Source organism: Nycticebus coucang, chromosome 15 (genome assembly GCF_027406575.1).
Source record: "Nycticebus coucang isolate mNycCou1 chromosome 15, mNycCou1.pri, whole genome shotgun sequence".
Taxonomy (NCBI): Eukaryota; Metazoa; Chordata; class Mammalia; order Primates; family Lorisidae; genus Nycticebus; species Nycticebus coucang.
In genome coordinates this window covers 4,627,851-4,644,654 of record NC_069794.1, presented here as the reverse complement: position 1 = coordinate 4,644,654, position 16,804 = coordinate 4,627,851, and the positions used below count along the sequence as shown (strand labels likewise).

The following is a 16,804-nucleotide window of genomic DNA, read 5'->3' as shown; positions in this document are numbered from 1 at the left end:
TCTGCGCATGCCCGGGAGCTCGGGGAGGGTTCCCACTCCTGGAAGGAAGACGCAGAGTAGGTTATGCGGGTGCCGGCGGGGGCATTTGCCGGCGACACCCGAGCGGGAGCCGGAAGTGGGACAGCTGAGAGTCGCGCTACAGGAGCTCGGGGCTAGACAGTGGCGACGGCAGCGGCCCCTCAGCGAGAGGAGGACGATGAGGAGCGACGGAGGCGGCGCAGGGGGACGCTGCTGCGCGGCGCCCGGTTTCGTGCCCGCGGCCGACTGCGCAGCCTGCCCGCAAGTCTGAGTAAGTGCGGCCCGGAGACGCGGAGCTCGCGGGGCCCGAGCGCCGGGTCCGCGCCTTGGAGGAGGGTCGCGGGCAGCCGTGGGCTCCTCACGGTGGGCGCGACGCCCTGGCGGGAGGCCGGGAAAAGGCTGCGGGGCCCGAGCGGCTTCCCGGGGCGGCGTGCGGGGGCCGAGCGCCGGGGGCTGTGCGGGAGCCGGCCACGGACGCAGCACCTGCCCGGGTAACAGCCGGTGTCCGCCGCCCTGGCCCTGCTCCGTCACTTCGAGGGCAGGGTAAACAAACAGAAACCACATACCTGTTTGGAAACTAAAGTGCGCTTATTCCCAGTGGGTCGTCTGCTGTCATTTTGTTAGTGGAACCTGAACATTAGTGAAGCTCTTAACATCATACGTCGGTTGTATTTCCAGTAATGTGTAAAAGAGTATGATCCTTAAAATTGAGCCCTCCTCGCCCCTACCCTTCCACAATAGAAAACTCTTTCCTACTAAGATTGGAGGGATAAACTAGTCTTGATCTGTTCACGTCAGTAACAGGTTTAGATCTGCGAATACCAAGGCAGGAAGTTTTAGGTTTTTGGAGAAACGTCAAGAGAGCTCCCCATACTATTGAAGTCAGTTTGTTGTGGGTTTTTGTTAATATTTATTTCATGTAAAATACATTAGTAGTGTTACTGCTCAAGATAACATGGCTAAAAATAAGTCTCATTTAACAACTCTTTTCCTTATGTTTTCTTTGTACCAGTAACTGAATTGAAAGAGGAAAGAATAGGCTTTAAATTTTGATGTTTGATTTTCATTGACCCTCTCCTGGTTTTCGGGGGCGGGAGTGTCGCATGGATTAGTACTTGTGTGCATGCTTAGGTTAATCACATATCTTTGACTAAAATACTAACTTTTATTCCACTATATAGGAATTCCTTAGGTAGGATATCTTGTATCCTAGCTAAAATATCAACTGCTCAATTCAGTATTTGTTAATAGAGGCATATAATAGCCTATATAAAATAGGCTGCATTACTGAAAATACAGAGTTGAGTAGGTTGAAGTAAGTCACTGTCATCAAGGAACTCACAGGCCAATATACAGTTTAATTACCATGTAATAGTACGTGCCCCCACTTAGGTTTGGGCAAACTACAGAACATGGAATGGTTGCAGTAGGGAGTAGGGGACCAGGGAAATATTTCTGGAAGGTCTGCCTGTGCTCAGTTTTGACAGAAAAATAAGGAATTGCCTTTGTTATTTCTTATGTTCAAATGGTCCCAGTAGCTTTCAGTGAATCATATCCATTATTTAATCCAAGACTAGTTGGACTTCTGTTTGTACTCATTTTCACTTACTCAGCTCCAAGAGGTAATAAAGTACTCTAAATTGTGTCCCATTGAACTAGCTGCATTTATTAACACTATTACATTTGATCAGGACAGTATTTCAATTAAGTTTTTCATCTTCCTTTTACATGTGAAGAAAGAGATATTTTTAGATGTTAAGTGAGTTGGCAGAATCTGCCTAGCTATGAACGACCATGCCCCAAAACATTGTCAACTTCCCACGGTACCAAACTACCTCCCATTGACAGTTAATTTGGAATGATGAATGCAAAGCAGCTTCTGTATCTACAGGTAGCTCCTGGCATAGTATCTTTCTTCTTCAATGCCTCTTGCCATCTAACCAAGTTCTGAGCTGACCATGTGACTTAGTGTTAGGTACTGGGAACTGTTGGACCAAACATTTTTCTTTGACCTCCTCTCTCTTTGTCGCTTATCTCAGGGAAATCTGTTTTTTTTTTGTTTTCATTAATTTAGAATCTAATTATTGTTCAGAGATTCAGTAATCTTTTTAATCTGGTTTAGTTGCCTCAGCAAAGCCTAATGCCCTTAAATACCCTTATTTGAGTAGGCCTAAAAAAGGCTCTAGTTCTTCTGATTCTAATTAAGAGATTTTTTTCCCTCAAATGACAGACTTCATAATACATTATTACATTTTGTGTTGCTGTTTCACATGGTATTAACTCCTACAACATTACATTCTGCCAAAATCCCTTGCTAAAGTGTGGTATTTGCAGAACGTGACCTATGTGCATATATGTGCTAGCCTACTTCTGTAACATTGGTTTTATGCAAGAAATTAAGTTATTAGTTATATCCATCTGGTTTATAGGGAAAGTTTTAGAATGTTGCCCATTCATAAATTGGAAAATTCCTGAATTTCATTACCAGTCTAAATTCTGATGCCACTATTCACATTTTCTTAAAACCATTTCAGATACTTATAATCTTAAAACAAATTGTGAGTGGATTCCATAGAGATGTTAATCTCTGTCAATTTAGTTCTGTCATAGTTGACTCTCTGTGCCAAGTCTCTCGTACTTCAAGAAGAAGAAAGCACAAAAATGCTAAGTTATTGTCAAGTATTATTTTTGAGGTATCTGCTTATGTGGATTTAAATCCCAGTTTAAAATGTTCTCTGAATTGTTCAGTTATTATCCAACGTCTCCATAGGCAGTTAACTGTTCATTTGTCCCATAGGACTATTAATACATACTTTTTCATTATTGATGGCATGTGGGTAACCATTAGGGAAATAGATAATTCATTCTGTGGTGTCTCCAGCACACTGAGAACAGCTATTTGTGTTTCCATTTCAGCTGTGCAGCTGGCATGGTTTCTTAACTTCCCAGTGCTTAGCAGAAAGGGAGATACATTGATGTGAGAATGCTGAATCTGAGTTGTGCATTACTTGAAATGGAGTAATAAATGAGCACCCTCAGGTCCTCATTGTCTCCTGTGCGGTGGATGTCAGCAGTGACACGTGAACTAGCTCTGTCCTTCTTATGGTCTTTACTTGAGCCTGCATACTGCCCTGTCCCTTTTAGGGTTTTTTTTTTTTTTTTTTCAATGTGTGAGCAGTTCCTAAAATTATCAGTTTTCAATTGACTTAAGGACCTTAAAAAAAATGATAGTACATTTATGGCGTAGGACTTGTAAATTGTATTTAAAATTGTTTGGCCTTTTACCAAATTGTTTTGGGGAAATTCATATTTAATTCACCTGTGAGGGAAAACACTTTTTGATGTTTTCAAAGACCATTTGCTATTGACTGAATCAGTAAATCAAATATACAATGTACAGTACACTTTTGTAATTAAAAACAATCAGAATTTAATTTGTGGGGCATTTATCTGTGATAAATTTAAATTGTGGGGCATTTATCTGTGAGAAAATGTTACCTGTGATAGAATAATAGTTTGTCTAATTTGCTCTCCTGGTTATTAGGGCAGTAATTAAAATGCATCCATTCCCATAATTTGAGTTTTAATTTTTGATATATTCAAGTTGTTATTCTTTACACCTAAGTTTTGGATTAACCAGTACTAGGTAAAAATCCTTAAATATATTTATAATAGAATGGACAAAGGGTTTAAATTAATGTACATCTTTCTTAATTTGAAGGAGGCAAGTCTCTGGGGAAAATTTAATAAAATTATATAGTCAGACAATATAGAACAGTGGTTCTCAGACTTTTTGGTCTCAGATCCCTTCAGATTGTTGTTTTGTTTTAGACACAGGATCTTGCTCTTTCAGGCTGCATTGAGCTCATTGGCTCTCTGTAGCTGCTAACTCCTGGGCTCAAATGATTGTCCCTCCTCAGTCTCCCACATGGCTGGGATTACGGTCACAAGGCCCAGTTCCCAGCTTCCTGTACATTGTAAAAAATTTTTGAGGTGCTCCAGAGAGTTTTTTGTATATTTGGATTATATACGTATTTATTGTGTTAGAAATTAAATAAAACTGGGAATTTATAAAATACATAATTTGTTTAAAAATAACCAGTAATAAGTGCATTACCTATTAGCATAAATATAATTTTTTGTGAAACAACTATAATTACAGAAAAATAGGAATATGACTTTTTTTACATTTTTGAAAAATATCTCTAATGTCTGCTTAATAGAAGACAGGCAATTCCTATATGTGTTTGTGTTTGGGCTCTTTTAGTGAAACATGAAGAAAATCAGGCTCATTGACATTTGTAGTTATAAAGGGAGGAGCATAGATATATTTGTCTATGTTTCCTATTCCATGGTATTACTCTAGCGCTCAGCAGTGGTAGTTCCTTAAAAGTCACTTTACCTCATGCCACGTGTAACCTATGTCTCAAAGAATTTTTTTCTCTGTTACATTAAAATCTATTAGTTTATTTTACATGAAGTTTTTCCAAATGCTGATACATGTTAATATCACCACCACAGTATCATCTGAAAAGTCTTTAATAGTTGGTACACTATTGGCAACTTCATTTTCTAAAAATAGTCTACAACACACTATAGTTTGATGTCTTTTTAAATAAAAATGTCACCAAGAAAAAAAAAAACCTCACAATTCTGCTGTGTTTCAATATACAGTGCAAGTACTTTATGTGTACTTCCCATTGGTCACACTCTGGTCACATATGTGAAAAAAATGGGTACTCATTGGTTGAGTTATAATTAATAAGTTTTACTGCTTTAGTGGCATTCTTAAATAAAACCGGTTTTTGCCCCCTCTTTTACTTGAGTTCATGGTGATAAAGAATACAATGACCTCAGCACACCTGGCATCATTGCCTTGATTCTTGGGAAGACACAAGCAATTTTGTCCATCATTGCTTGTGCACCGTTAGTGCAAATGTCAAATGGTGAAAAAGTAAATAACTTATTATAAGTATAATATTGATCTCATGGACTTCATTAGAGGGTCTTGGTCACCCCAGGAATCTGTAACCGCCTTTTGAGAATCACTGGCATAGAAAGATACCAGAATCTTCCTGATGTCTTTCTATGGGCCCTTAAAGTTCTCCAGTTTAATTGTTCTAATTTCTCTACACTGTCCTTCCCAACTATTTATTTGGATTATGCTGAATACTTCCAGGTCCTGTGAAAATTTGTGCTAAGTGAAGTAAGGAAAATTATTAGCAAGTGGCACAGACAGCTCTTTAATGGCAAGTAAGAGATTTTTACCCCTGGAGTTGTGCTTTGTCCTGTTTTTTAAACATTTGCATACGTTTCTACTTGGTTTCCGTAAGGAATCGTGCCTAATGAAATTAAGAGATTAAAAAATTATGTTATGAAGGACAGAGTTATTGTCAGGTTTTAATATTCTTTGGCCATGTTTGAGGACAGTGGTGATCCTTCTCTGGCTTGTCTTTTTCTCCTGGGTAATTAAATGGACTCATGTTAGACGTGTCCAGCTGTTTATGTCCCTGTGTGTCTTCTGAGTAGCTCATGTGTTGCATCAGGGCTACTGATTAGATCATGATCTACTTGAGAACAAGGGCTGTTGTTTAAAATCATTTATGATTTTAAAATTGTTGACAGTACATAAGCACTGTGACTCACACACAGGTACAAATTATTTGTAGCATTGTGTTTTACCTTAATGTAGTAGGATGTGTCAGCATCTAGTGACCATTTCCTTGGGAAGGGTCTGGAAAATCAACTAGGGGATGCTTCAGGAGTCCACACTGGGTTTTACCAATTCCCTGGGGCCTTGCAGTGGTATTCCGAGGACTCATATCATTAGGGTGGGTGTACCTTGATATTGATCTCTATTTTTTCTAAAGCAGTAGTTTATAAAAGTTAATTAAATATTTTTACTTAAAAACAAAACATTTGTGATCCTCCAAGTACATAGAAGAGGGAGCACCCTAGGTGATCAGTAGAGATGAGGTGAGCATGGCCAACACTCACTCAGCTGACTCATCCAGCTAATCCTGCTGCCGCAAGGTGGTCTCAGACATTTCGCATGCTTACATCGTTTTTATCTTTAATCTTAAATTGGTTATTCTTTACCTGTAATGGACTTAAGTTTAAAGACAGAAGACATACAGAACACTAAAGGTGACTATTCCCAGTTAATTAGGACCATGAAATTCCCAAGATGATCATTACCCTATGTGTTAAATTCCATCATATGGTTAGAATTCTTACATAGAAAGATGTCGCTGATACTTAAAAACTATTCTTTTAAAAGGAAAGCAGTCTGAATTATATCTAGTTTGTCTATATAGTACATTATAATAAAGATTAATTCTTCTTTCAGTAGATTATTCTTGAGACATGCTCACTAATGTCAATGTGACACCTCAGACCACCTCATTTAGAAAGAAAGCACAAAAATTATTCCTAAGGTTGAGTTTTTCATTTAAATACAAGACCAGTACATGTTATAAGGTACATGATTTTTATACTGTAATACATAATTAATAACTATTTTGATGCTATAATAACTAATTAAATTTTAATCTACATATTGAATTTTGGGCTTCAAAAATCCATGTTTTTTATTTTTATTTAATAGTGACAGAGTCTCACTTTGTCACCCTCGGTAGAGTGCTGTGGTGTCACAGCTCACAGCAGTCTCCAGCTCTTGGGCTTAGGCGATTCTCTTGCCTCAGCCTCCCGAGTAACTGGGACTACAGGTGCTCGCCACAACGCCCGGCTATTTTTTTTGCTTTTGTTGTAGTTTGGCTGGGGCTGGGTTTGAACCCATCACCCTCAGTATGTGGGGCTGGCACTTTACTCATGAGCCATAGGCACCACCCAACCCATGTTTTTTAAAAAGTGCATTTGTTTTCATATGCTGCTTTGTTGATAATTAACAAAGTGTATAAAATGTTGGGTTAGTAGGAGGATGAGTGTAATTTTGGGTAAGTTTGAGATGTTAATGAAGCATCAGGTCCTTGAAGACCAGGTAAATGGGGATTTGTAGATGCAGAGTAGAATGTAGATTGGGAATGATTCACACACAGATGTGATAGGAGCTGAGCACATAGTGAAGTCCCTGAGGGGAGGAACACAGTAATGTAAGAGACAGTGGATGAGACCTTGAGAAATGCCGACTTTGGGGGGATAGGGTGGAGCAATTTGAGTATGCTGTGAGCTGGAGGAGTTAGTGGTGAATGCCACTTTGGTGGTGGGATCGCAGTATGTATTGAGAAAGAGCCACTGGATTTGTGAGCTTTAATGAAAGATCATTATGAAAACTCATCAAATTCTCAGCTTGGAAGTGATTTAGCAGCTACAGGAGGCTGTTAAGCCACATAACGATGGGTTTTTAGGTATTTTTGACATGTGAGATCAGATCTGATGTCATGGCCAAGGCAGAATTGAGAAATGCGCAGATGAGGTATTCATTTAAAATGTAGGCATAAGGTTGAAAATATGCAGTGATGATGTAAAACAAGAAGATGACAGGTTATTAGTCGACTGTGTTTCTGTTGTACACAGGTCAGGTCTCACATTCTCTCCCACTAAACAACCCTTCTAATTAGTATAAACTGTAACTGTTCAGTATATTAAACTCATTATTTCTCCAGATTGTTTGTGGCGCTAAGATGATATCAGCAAATGCATTTCATGTGCAAAGGAAACTGACAAATACTCTATCTCTTCTGATGACACATTTCATATATGTCTTGCCACATAGGATGTATTTACTTACTTGCCTTACTCATTCTGTATGACCAGCGGCTGTGTTCTTGGGGTCAGGTGGGCATTCCTACTCACAAGACCCACTAGACCATAACAGACCATACAGCTTTGTTGAAAAACACGAGATGGAAAACCCAGCATGTCACTGTCAAAGTATATTGTTCCCAGGTGATAGATAGCTCAGGTCTAGAGAAAAGGTGACACGTATGTGGGAGGGAGCTCTTTCATGCTTTGTAGGACACACCGTCTTTTGTAATAGCACATTGGCATCGCATCTGGAACCCAGCAAAGGGCAAGCCAATTAGAAGCCATATCCCATTCAGACAAGCCCCCCTTTACACTGCCCATTGGGTATAAATCGCCCTGCCTACTAGCCTCTTGGTCCAGATGTAATTCACCAATAGAAATCATTTTTACTACAAACAATGTTGCTTGGAAACAGCTGATATCCCACCTTTTTCACGTTTCCAGGGAAACAATCCTAGAAGGTTAAGGAGAGGTCATTTTTTATATAGAGAAGGAGAAAGGTTTTGTTAATCCTTTACTCACACTAATTTATAGACAAAATAAATGGAAAACTCGCATAATTCTGCCTGTAGGACCCGTGCAGTTGACTTTGTTAGTGTCAGTGTTCATTTTAATGTCTGAGTCTGGCAGATAGCTCGGGATGGTTATGTTTTGCTGATAGTTTTAGCAAATTTAGTAAATAAAAAATCCTTCTCAATATTGCTCACTTGTCTCAGTTCCTCTAAGAGCATCTTTAAGGTAGAGATAAGATTCAGGGAACAAGTTTTTGGTGAGTTGGGTTAGGAAAAAATCATTCTGTGAGCAGACTTCTCATTTGAAACCACCACTATATAAGAATATATTAAAGGAGACACACAACCCAGAACAGTTATTATTCAGCTGTCCTTAAAATTGACTTCTATTTGATGTTACTCAAAATGAATTGATTTTTATTCTGACTTCCATAGAATCTCACAATCCATTGTAAGATTATGCTTCTTTATCACAATAATCACAGTGACTTTTCAGGAATGTTTTGTGGAAAACTACAGGTTTATTTCTTACTGTTCATAACTGGTAATAAACTCAAACAAATATACTAGTTTTTCTAATGTAAACATAAGTGCCACTGCTCAGACTACTTTTGTATTCTTGGAAACTTAATAATTCAGATATGTTATTAAAGCATTTTTAGTCTTGAATCCGTGTAAAGAGCTGTACTTCCCATTAGTGGGTATAGTAGTGAAAAATAGTCTCATAGTTTTAAATTCAGTATTGTTTGCTGAAAGTAGACATTAGAGGCTCCTAAAACAAAAAGAACTTTTCATAGGTCAATTTTAACTGTATAAATTTATACAGATGTCAGTATAAGGCAAATTTATATATATGCTTTATTCATGTATTTGGAACTTAGTATTTTATCTGGTGTTACAATAGTTTTTTTTTTTTTTTTTTTAAAGCTAATTTGAACAGAACACAGTTAAGAAAGTCATCATGGAACCAGAAATACTGCTCACATAGTCAAAGTTAACATAACGATAGCATTTAAATCTATATGTTATTACTATGAATCTCACTTGATATTACTGACCAGCCTTATACTGCAAAAGAAACTCAGACTGGAATCCAAGGTGATAAATACATGGGTCATTATGAACATTTTGAGATACGCAAAAACCAAAAATGCAAAATTTACACAGACAGAAACAATTACACCCTCCCAACAACACTTAATAAGCTGAGCAAGTGGAAACTGGCACAGAAGAATCAGAAAGGACGCTGTCTGCTGTGTTTCTTGGAGGTAAAATAAGGCACCAGGACATAGTTTGTCTCAAAACTTTCATAGTAACCTACATACAATGTTATTCAGGAATTATGTGATTCAGAAAAGACTTTCAGGGTGATGGAATTTAATGTGTTCTTTCCTATTCATCAAATAAATGATGTTTGGCTTACTTACCTCTGAAACCTCTGTCATAAATAATTGGGTTGGCTATGAAAAAAAACAGTAAAATTTTTATATTTTTCACTAAGTATCGTAAGTAGTATCTTATTTACCAAATGTTACAGTGCTCTGAGATATATATACACCCTTTGTATGTATACATCTTGTTAATCCTAATTTTAAGAAAAACTAAAATTATTTTATTTTGATACGTAGTGTTAATGCCAGTGTGTTTTCAGATTTCTCTGGCCCAACATCAGGGTACAGTCTAAAATCAATCAGATATTGTAAAGTTAACTAAACATTAGATGAAAAGTTTAAATGACCAGATTGGTTGTTGAGATTTATCTGCCACAAAGGAAGAATATAAATTAGCCCTGCCTAATTTAAGCTGATGACAGATAACTATGGTAAATCATAAAACAATAAAATAATTCAGTGTAATAGGCATGTTATTTAGATTCTATACTATAACTTCTTTTAATGTAATTTTGAGCTGGTTTACACCTGCCGTTTTCAGGTATTGTGTGTTGTGGTGGTTGGCCATGGATTTTGATTTTACCTTCCTGACATGCTCCTCTCTGGATTGCAGGTGGGGCTCAGTAATAAGATTTGCTACCACTGGGTGGCAGTGTTGATTTCTGGGAAACCAAAAAGAAAGCTATGTTGGTTTTTGTTCAAAAAATTCATTTGAATAAGAATTCAAATATGAAAGTCTATGTTTAGTGAAATAATAATGAAAATAAAATTTATGAAATTATTCAAATTATTGTCTGACCAGTCTAATTTAACTAGCTTTTATGATTTTGTGGTGTTTAAGTTTAATTTGATATATAATGAAATGCTGCATTAATAGTTTGTGGCATAGAATAAATTATTTTAAAATCAGTCATTAGCATTTATTTGTTAAAGAATAACTTTATAATAATTTTGTGAGTAAAAGAAAATTTAGCATTTTTAAAATTTGGTAAATGTGCATAAGGAGATGAACAGTACATATGATTATGACATAGCTCAGTTCTTTTCCTTTTTTTTCTCTCTCTCCTTTAAAAGGCAAGGTCTCCCCCTGTCAGCAAGGTAGAGTGCAGTGGCACCATTATAGTGTACTGCAGTTTCCAGCTCCTGGGCTCAAACTATCCTTCTGCCTCAGCTTTGTGAATAGTTAGGACTGTAGCCCTGCTTTTTTATTTTTATTTTTTTGGTAGGGTGCTGTGTTGTCAGGCTGGTCTGGAACTCCCAGCTTCAAGTGCTCCTCCCACCTCTGTGTCCTTTTGCTTTTTTAAGAGAACATGTGTAAATCTTTTGGTAACAGAAAAATACCTTTTAATAGTTTTTCTTCCTTATTTTCTTTATATCAGTTATATTTTTTTAATATTCTTTAAAGAATTTTTTTCTCCAGTGACTCACTTCGTTTTCATTTGTCTCTGATTCTCAGAGAATTTCTGTCCATTTATGTCACACTTACTCCTATTGCCTTATCAATAATCAATAATCTATAAAGATTATGTAAAAGATACTGCGTATCTCACAATACTAGCAACCCGAAATTTATTTTTAATCAGATGTGAAAGACAAATCATTAAACTTAAAAAAAAATACAGTAATAGAATCTAGTGGTTAATTTAAGTAAATTGTTTAAATTTAGCTATGAAAACCTCCAGGTAGATGGGGAAATTTTTTATTGTTTCTTACTCTCATTTGTTTAGTTATATTTCCTACAGCTGAAATTTTCAGAAAGCTGACCATAAATTATATTGCTTTTGCCAGGTTAGAATTGTTAAATACTTGTTTAATGAAATTTACCCTAGATGTATATAGCTTAACATCAGGTGTGGCATGAGGTGTGGAACCCTGTTTGTCTGCCCCTCCCAGCTCTTTTGCTTAGGTGCTGTGATGATAGCAAGGGAGACAGACTGTGCCCCTTTTTCCTTCTTTAAAAATCTGGGAATATAGCACCAACTTACTTTTCTTTCAAATCAGTGAGAACACATGAATTATAGCACTTGGCATTAAATAAGCATTTTTTATTTTTTTATTGGATCATAACTGTACATCACTGCATTTATGAGGTACAGTGTGCTGATTTTATATACAATTTGGAATGTTTACATCAAACTGGTTAACATAACATTCACCTCACTTATTTAATTGTTGTGTTTAGACTTTTATACTCTACTCTTAATATATTTGACATGTACCCTTGCAATATGCACAGTAGGTGAGGGCCTACCGATACCCTCCCTCCACCCGTTCACCACCTTCCCCTCCCTTCATCCTCTTTTTTTCCCCTTCTTTCTGGGCTATAATTGTGTTTTATCTTTCATATGAAAGTGTGAGTGATTAAATATTGGTTTCACAATAGTATTGAGTACATTGGATATTTTTTTTTCCATTCTTGAGATACTTTACTAAGAAGAATATGTTCCAGCTCCATCCATGTAAACATAGAAGAGATGAAAGTCTCCATCTTTTTTATGGCTGCGTAATATTCCATGGTATACATAGACCACAATTTGTTAATCCATTCCTGGGTCGATGGGCACTTGGGCTGCTTCCATGACTTGGCAATTATGAATTGGGCTGCAATAAACATTCTGGTGCAAATGTCTTTGCTGTAAAGTGATTTTTGGTCATCTGGGTATATACCTAGTAGAGGAATTGCAGGATCAAATGGCAGGCCTACTTTTAGTTCCCTAAGGATTCTCCAGTCTTTCCAGAAGTATTAGTTTGCATTCTCAACAGCAGTGCAGAAGTGTTCCCTTCTCTTTATAGCCATGCCAACATTTGTGGTTTTGGGATTTCATTATATGGGCTAATCTTACTGGAGTTACTTGATATCTCAAAGTGACTTTGATTTGCATTTCTCTGATGATTAAAGAGGATGAGCATTTTTTCATGTCTGTAGGCCATGCGCCTGTCTTCTTCAGAGAAGCTTCTGTTCAAGTCTCTTGCCCACAATGAAATGATATCATTTGTTCTTTTCTTATTAATAAGTTTGAGTTCCCTGTGGATTCTAGTTATCAAACATTTGTCCGAACCATGACCTGCAAGTATCTCCTCCCATTCTGAGGGCTGTCTGCTTGCTTTACTTACTGTGTTCTTGGCTGCACAGAAGTTTTGTAGTTTTATTAGATCCAAGTAATGTATTTTTGGTGTTGCTTCAGTTGCCTTCAGGGAGTCCTCTTCATAAAGTATTCTCCCAGGCCAATTTCTTCAAGTTTCTCCTGCATTCTCTGCAAAAATCTTTATAGTTTCAAGTCTTCCATTTAAATCTTTTATCCAGTGAGAGTCAGTTTTTGTTAATGCTGAAAGGTGTGGGTCCACTTTTAGTCTTCTACAAGTCACCAGCCAATTCATCCAGCACCATTTGTTAAATAGTGTTCATACTACCCAAAGCAATATACAAATTTAATGTGATCCCTACTATTAAAGCACCACTGTCATACTTTAAAGATCTGGAAAAAAATAGTACTTAGTTTGATATAGAATCAGAAAAAACCTGAATAGCCAAGACATTACTCAGAAATAAAAACAAATTAGGAGGAATCACACTACCAGACCTCAGACTATACTATCAATCTGTAGTGATCAAAACAGCATGGTACTGGCACAAAAACAGAGAGGTAGATGTATGGAACAGAATAGAGAACCATGAGATGAACCCAGACACTTACTGTCATTTGATCTTTGATAAGCCTATCAATAGCACTTTTTAAAAGATGAATATAATTTGATGAGTATTTGTGCAGGGATGTGGTAGAAAGGAGACTACTGAGAACAGAAGAGATAAGGGATTATAGCAACCAGTTTTGTGGAGCGATTAAAACTATTAACACATTTAATAATGGAATGGCCTAGTATTATAGTTCATTGCATCATGAGTCTTTAAAAATAATAGATACGTGTTAAATTATTGATATTTCCTCTCCCTTTCTCTTTCTAGGGTACTTACAGAGAGCTACAATGGAAAAGTCCTGGATGCTGTGGGCCTTTGTGGAAAGATGGCTGATAGCTTTGGTGTCCTGGTCTTGGGCTCTGTGCCGTATTTCTCTTCTACCCTTGATAGTGACTTTTCATCTGTATGGAGGCATTATCTTACTTTTGTTAATATTCATATCAATAGCAGGTATTCTGTATAAATTCCAGGATGTACTGCTTTATTTTCCAGAACAGCCATCCTCTTCACGCCTTTATGTTCCTATGCCCACTGGCATTCCACATGAAAACATTTTCATCAGAACCAAAGATGGAGTGCGTCTAAATCTTATTTTGATACGATACACTGGAGACAATTCACCCTATTCCCCAACTATAATTTATTTTCATGGGAATGCGGGCAACATAGGTCACAGGTTACCAAACGCATTGCTTATGTTGGTTAACCTCAAAGTTAACCTGTTGCTGGTTGATTATCGAGGATATGGAAAAAGTGAAGGAGAAGCAAGTGAAGAAGGGCTCTACCTAGATTCTGAAGCTGTGTTAGACTATGTGATGACCAGACCTGACCTTGATAAGACAAAAATTTTTCTTTTTGGTCGTTCCTTGGGTGGAGCAGTGGCTATTCATCTGGCTTCTGAAAATTCACATAGGATTTCAGCCATTATGGTGGAAAACACATTTTTAAGCATACCACATATGGCCAGCACTTTATTTTCATTCTTTCCAATGCGTTACCTTCCTTTATGGTGCTACAAAAATAAATTTTTGTCCTACAGAAAAATCTGTCAGTGCAGAATGCCTTCTCTTTTCATCTCTGGACTCTCTGACCAATTAATTCCACCAGTCATGATGAAGCAACTTTATGAACTCTCCCCATCTCGGACTAAGAGATTAGCCATTTTTCCAGATGGGACTCACAATGATACATGGCAGTGCCAAGGCTATTTCACTGCACTTGAACAGTTCATCAAAGAAGTAATAAAGAGTCATTCTCCTGAAGAAATGGCAAAAACTTCATCTAATGTAACAATTATATAATGTTTCCCTTTTTGATTAATGCATTCTGTTTTAATTTGTGCAAAATGATAAAGAATGTTTCTTTTAGAAGTGTGTTGTGTCTGTACTTGTCTGAAGAGTGACATTAAACTTTGAAAGGACTTTGTGCTCCTTTATGATGATCCAAATAGTTTTTTACATTTAAAGAACTATAATTCTTGGGATTATTTCATACATTTTCATCGAAACTTTCAATGTGATTATGTATTCGTATCTTTAGTTTAATATGTCAATATAATAGAGGTTATTCAAAAGTTTCCTGTTGTTAAAGTGATATAATCTGTGTTATGCAGATTAATAGTTGAGTGTGGAAGGAGATATGTAAACAAGAAACCTTTGGGTATTGTTTCTTAAGTAAATATTGGGACAATCATGGTAAACAAACTTAGTTCTGTAACTGCATTTTTAAACTTACAGTTAAAATGAAATGCATGATGGTATTTTATTCCTTGAATTATGCAATGCAGCATTTTAAATGTAAATAGCACTGGTCATATACTGATGTATATGATTACCTGAGTTATTTCTATTTTTATGTAAACTCTTACTTTGCTTTTGGCGAGAAGTGAAATGGAGGCCTATGTGCAGGTTGCCGTTGAGTTTTGCTCTGGAAAATGCTGAGATCCAGCTTTTTCTTACAAATAAATGCGACCCTGTTTTCAATATAAACGTACCATGTTTTTGTTAGGTACTGTCAGGATCACTGCACGCAGAAACAGAAATTTAACATTTTACTACGGCTTTGATGTGCATATTGGAACTTTTTAACGTTCGTGATTTTGGTGGCAAGGAGAATCTTAGCTTCTGTCAGTTTTGTAAGTCTACAGCTGAACCACCAATAGCAGTCATAGTGAAAATTAGAACTGCTTAAGAATTAAATTAGGAAGTCTTGCCATTACATGGGTGTACATACTATTTTATAAAAATTCTTACATTTGATTTTTATGCCCCAGTAACCCAACAAAGGCAAGATAACAGGTACTGGACTTTTGACAATAAAGTTACAAAAACAAACAAACAAAAAAACACCTTATGTTCTCGATTTAATGTTTTAGTTACTGTGAAATAGAACTCTCACATCAGAATACAGTTTTAGGGAATCTTATTTATTTATTTAAAAAATTTTACATGTGGGAATATAGGAATTCTGGAGCTTTCTAACACAGAATCTCTTACCATATTTATCAGTAAATGGCCATAGGTGGGAAGTAGTATTTAGACATATAAGAGTAAGAAAAATCTTACTTAGAATCAGAAAGCCCCTTGAAACTTGCAGGATTTACCTTACTAAAAATATAAGCTATGAGGTATAATTGTGTCAAGTTGTTTTAAGCACGCCTCAAAAATTAGATGTAATTTAGCTCTGTATATTAATATGTCAGCTTTAACATATAATATTTTGAATATGTTAGGTATATTTATCAGCTTTCTGCAAGCAACTAAAGCAGAGAAATAAAAGGGTCAATAATCTTGACCTTAATTTAAAACTCTTTCCATGGAGATAGGGCTAGAATTTCTTTTGCCAAATAACATTCTTATGATTCACTTTATGCCAGTACTTAGAGAAAATAAATTATAGCAAGTATGATTTCTAAAGAATGTTTTTCTATAAATTATTAATTGTAAAAAGTCTTGCTTTTTAAATGAGTTGGGAACTCCTATCATGGAAGGTGTATTTTGTATGTGAAAATTTACCGCCAGTAAAAGCGACTTTTCATCTTGTCTGTCCCTTGCTATGTAGAGTGACTGTTTTAAATATTAATATATTAAAAAGAAAATACAACATAATTATATTTAGACATGAGATTACACAGTATACCTTATACTTGTATCATTTTTTAAAGTTTACAAAGTACTTTCTTAGATTTTCATGTAATTATTTAGTCTGCTACACTAGGGAGGAATTTGTCACCTTTAGTTGTAAATATGCAGATGAGGTATAAAAGCTCTTCATTAGCATTTTGCTTTTATGCGGCCTTTTTTTTTTTTTGAGATACTCCAGGTTTGTAAATGATTTTTTTTTTTTTTTTCTTTTAAGCCAGGAGCTCAGAGATTGTCAGGTACTTGTGTACCCACTCCTACCCTCACTGTCTTTGTAAG

The 16,804-nt window shown here is 36.4% G+C and overlaps 1 protein-coding gene across 1 annotated transcript; it reads left to right on the top strand.

Annotated features, from left to right (window-relative positions):
* Nucleotides 1–27: 27 nt before the first annotated feature.
* ABHD13 (abhydrolase domain containing 13) lies at nt 28–15,365 on the top strand. The gene is made up of 2 exons (XM_053563466.1): nt 28–289; nt 13,653–15,365. The coding sequence occupies exon 2, from the start codon at nt 13,673–13,675 to the stop codon at nt 14,684–14,686; it is 1,014 nt and encodes a 337-aa protein (XP_053419441.1). The 5' UTR covers nt 28–289; nt 13,653–13,672; the 3' UTR covers nt 14,687–15,365.
* Nucleotides 15,366–16,804: the final 1,439 nt, after the last annotated feature.

Bases quoted from the DNA above. Each gene is read 5' to 3' on its own strand.
- ABHD13 (XM_053563466.1), top strand. From the start codon at position 13,673: ATGGAAAAGTCCTGGATGCTGTGGGCCTTTGTGGAAAGATGGCTGATA.